This window comes from Cavia porcellus, unplaced genomic scaffold, assembly GCF_034190915.1.
Source record: "Cavia porcellus strain 051 isolate PalLab524CR breed Dunkin Hartley unplaced genomic scaffold, mCavPor4.1 scaffold_18, whole genome shotgun sequence".
Classification (NCBI taxonomy): Eukaryota; Metazoa; Chordata; class Mammalia; order Rodentia; family Caviidae; genus Cavia; species Cavia porcellus.
The window spans coordinates 43,717,202-43,720,867 of record NW_026947501.1 but is presented as its reverse complement, the minus strand read 5'-3'; the positions used below and the strand labels follow the sequence as shown (position 1 = coordinate 43,720,867).

Sequence of the window (3,666 nt, the reverse complement as noted above, 5' to 3'; positions counted from 1 at the left end):
ACTTCCCTATTCTGACTTTGTTTTTTTTTTTTTTTTTTCATTGAAAATGAAGAAATTAAAGTGCTTGGTCTCTCAGGCTCCTCCTAGTTTCTCATCCTTTCAGTCACATCTGAGGCTGATTGGAAACGCTGCACATATTCATTTTAGCCACTAGAGGGAGACAAAGGAATACCTGCCAATTTCTATGTTTGCTATTGTCAGACAAAACCAGGGGCAAGATACCCTTTCCATTTAACAATAACTTCTTAAAACTTTAAGAGTAAAAAGTGTAAATTACCTACCTCTTATAAAACAATAAATTTATTTTGAAATGTTATTTAAAAATTCTCTAATGCTTGTTTGGCTATGACTATCGTTTTTATTAGTATTACTTATATGATTTTCATTTGAAAGTACTATGAAAACATCATAGTATTGCAAAGTAAACCATCTAACAACGTTACTATTCCTGGATATTTGGGATAACAATAGATGCTATAAAGGGAGTCTCAGTAGTGGCAAAATGTATTATTCATTATTTTTATTTTTCTGTTCGATAGTAGTATATTTTGAAATTAGCTTTTGAAAATCTTCCATACTGTGATCTACAAAGATTTTATTTTGCATAAAAGCAAAAACTATAGGGAAGACTTGATTCTTTTACAGAAAATGGAGGATAAAGAAGATGCATAAGTATGAGACAGTGGTATTATAACTGCATTGTGTCATAACACATTTTGGACGTGTGCATTACACCTGGCTTTTTTCCTGAAATATTTAATGTCAACAGTCAAACTTAACGTGAACTGTGAACTTTGAGCTTAAACTTACTTTGATGGGTTGCGATAGCTGCAATTTATGGTGATGATCTACTATGCAGATGTAGAGGCAGAGGCATCGAAAATATCTCTGCACTTTAACTTTTGTTGTGAATGCAGATCTCTAAATGCATATTTATAAGAGGCATGTCTGCAACCATTACTAATATCCTATAATGTTATTTTGATGTTCTGTATCGGTTATTGTTTTGTTTGATTTTATTCCATTTTGTTTATTTGACTATCACATCTGATGCTATGTGAAGCTACTTTGAATTTAACAGGATACATCTTGTTAGCCACTGTTGATTTTTCTTACCTTGTTTTTTAGTGCAGTATGAATTTCATTGTATTGTTTGAATTAACTTTATTCTGTTGTACTTTGGTTTTAAAATAAAAATCTCTTTAAAATAAAAAAAACCAAAATTAATTAATAAATCAATAACAGTGGAAAAAGATTTTAAAAATTATTGCTTAAAATTCTAAGAATAGCATCTGTGTGGCCAGGTAAATACAAAATAAAGCCATAATCTGCATTACATCAGTGTATTCATTGGTATCTTTCATTAAATCAGGGGTGAGAAGCCGAAAAGGAAGCTGGCAGAAGAAGGAGCTTTCTTGGATGGTCTACCAAATCCTTCCAGTGACATTCAGAGCCTGGATGCATCTGAAGAACTTGGTCTGCAGCTGGAGACACAAAGAGGAACAACTGCAGCAGCCCTGCCCCACACTTCTGCCTCCCTGGGAGGTTTATGTCATGGCTTGTATCACTGTGGGAGGGTTACTCTTACTCTGTTGACAGTAATAAGTTGCAAAGTCTTCAGGCTTCAGGCTGCTGATGGTGAGAGTGAAATCTGTCCCAGATCCACTGCCACTGAACCTCGATGGGATCCCAGACTGCAAATTGGTTGCCCAATAGATCAGGAGTTTAGGAGCTTGCCCTGGTTTCTGCTGATACCAGTTTAAGTAACTGCTAACACTCTGACTGGCCCGGCAACTGATCTTGACTGTGTCTCCCACAGATGCAGATGCAGATGCAGGCTGTGTCAATTGGATGTCACATCTGGCACCTGAAATGGGAAACTTAACAAATATCAACATAGATATTCAAGATAAATCAGGCCCATGATGCAATATCAGGCAACTTTGAACCTTCAGTACTAAGTAAATTCCTTGTGCTACCCTTTCTTACCTGATATCCAGAGCACCAAGAGGCCCAGAAAGTGAGCGGGGACCCTCATGTCCATGCTGTGTCCTGACCAGGACTGAAGCTGCACAGGATGAGAACAGCAGCCTGTAAATAGGTCCACATGTAGCTGGCTGGGATCTTGGGATATGCAAATTAGCAGGGCTGGAAGGTTTTTGGCCCAGCTGTGGGTTGGCTCATAGCAGTACAGGCTCAGTGTCCCCTGGGGACTCTGTCCACAACAGGGCAGCACAGATGTGCTTACAGAGCACCTGTTTCTCCCTTAAGCCCACAGGACAGAATCAGGCTGCTCTCCAATGTGTAGAGTACACTGCTGCTCTCACGTTACAGAACACGCCTTGCTTGAGGACCAGGGTTCTATGTTATGATCACTTTGAGAAAGAAGAATGAAGTGAAACACATGGGCTGTTTCAAACAGGATAAAAAATGAGAAGGCAAGACAAGAACAGAGCAGAATCTGTGAACTCTGTGAAATTCTCTGGGTTCATCTATTCACTATCACACCATGACTAAGCAGGCAGGGAAGGACCTGACCAATGCTGCTGTCCAGCCCCAGGCTTCCATAGCACACACAGAAGCTTTATTCTCCCCCCCCCCAGAAAAGTAATAAGAACTAAGGAGTAATAAAATCCAAAATGTGTAAATTTTGTTGTAAAAAACAGAGGGGAAAAAAAGAACTCTAACGGATATAACAGCAAGTGTGTTTAGGGGTGTTAAATAGCTGACTATATTAATGTTTTTGGATCATTGAACACAGCTGTTTGCAGTCTCTCTGTTTGAATGTCCACTTTGTATTCTTTGATACTGTGATTTGAGCAACTATTTCTAAGATGATAATATGTAATCTATTAACAGGTGATTTCTTACTGTTTTTTTTTTTTTTTGTAGTTCTGTAATACGTGTACCCTTACACTGCTTTGTTTTGTTTTGTGTTTTTCTCTTTTTCCTTTTAAATAAAATTTAAAAAAAGAAGCATGTTTCTGCTTGTCTTCAACCAATCACAGTTCTAATGCCCAGCCAGATTCTTGTGTTTGATGTTCATTGCAGGATAATTTAGAATCATCTGAGAACAATTTGAGCATCAGGACCTACTTAAAGTGGTAAGCAGATCTCTGGGGGTCAGAATATTTCTGAGCCAAGGCCTCTGGAGAACAGCAGGAAACAGGTCTGCAGTAACAACCCCTCTCCCCATACACCTTGCCCTCCTCTTAGGGACTACTCCAGTGTTTCTCCCCCACATCTCTGTCTGCAGCCTCTGTCACCTCCACCTCAGAGTACACCAGGCCACTTCACTCTTGTTTCACTCATGGCTGGCCACATTCAGAGTTGTGGCCCTAGCTTTGTCACCCATCCTGTTTCATCGCTGACCAGAGGCCTCCTGGGTAGCTCACCATATTCATGTGAATACCAGTCACAGATTGAAACAGGAAATCCTAAGAAACTGGCAGATGAGGAAGACACAGCCCATTGTGCACAGCAGCCCCAGCCACGTGAGCTTAGAGAGCTGGGCAGAGCTCCCTCCCTTAGTGGCTCCCTCACAGGAAAGCACCACTCTTTGTTTAATGTGGGGTTGTTCACCATCTACTGGAAGATGTTTAACACAGCAGCCTGTTCAATTTCTTACCCTTAGGCCATGACTGAATCTTTTTAGCTGTATTCTTT

At 39.8% G+C, this 3,666-nt stretch overlaps 1 gene segment (V, D, J or C); it reads right to left on the bottom strand.

Moving 5' to 3' along the window:
• Positions 1 to 1,171: 1,171 nt before the first annotated feature.
• On the bottom strand, positions 1,172 to 2,136 carry LOC100728989 (immunoglobulin kappa variable 1-39-like). The segment is given in 2 exon segments: positions 1,172 to 1,867; positions 1,990 to 2,136. Coding segments are annotated over 2 exon segments (375 nt in total).
• Positions 2,137 to 3,666: the final 1,530 nt, after the last annotated feature.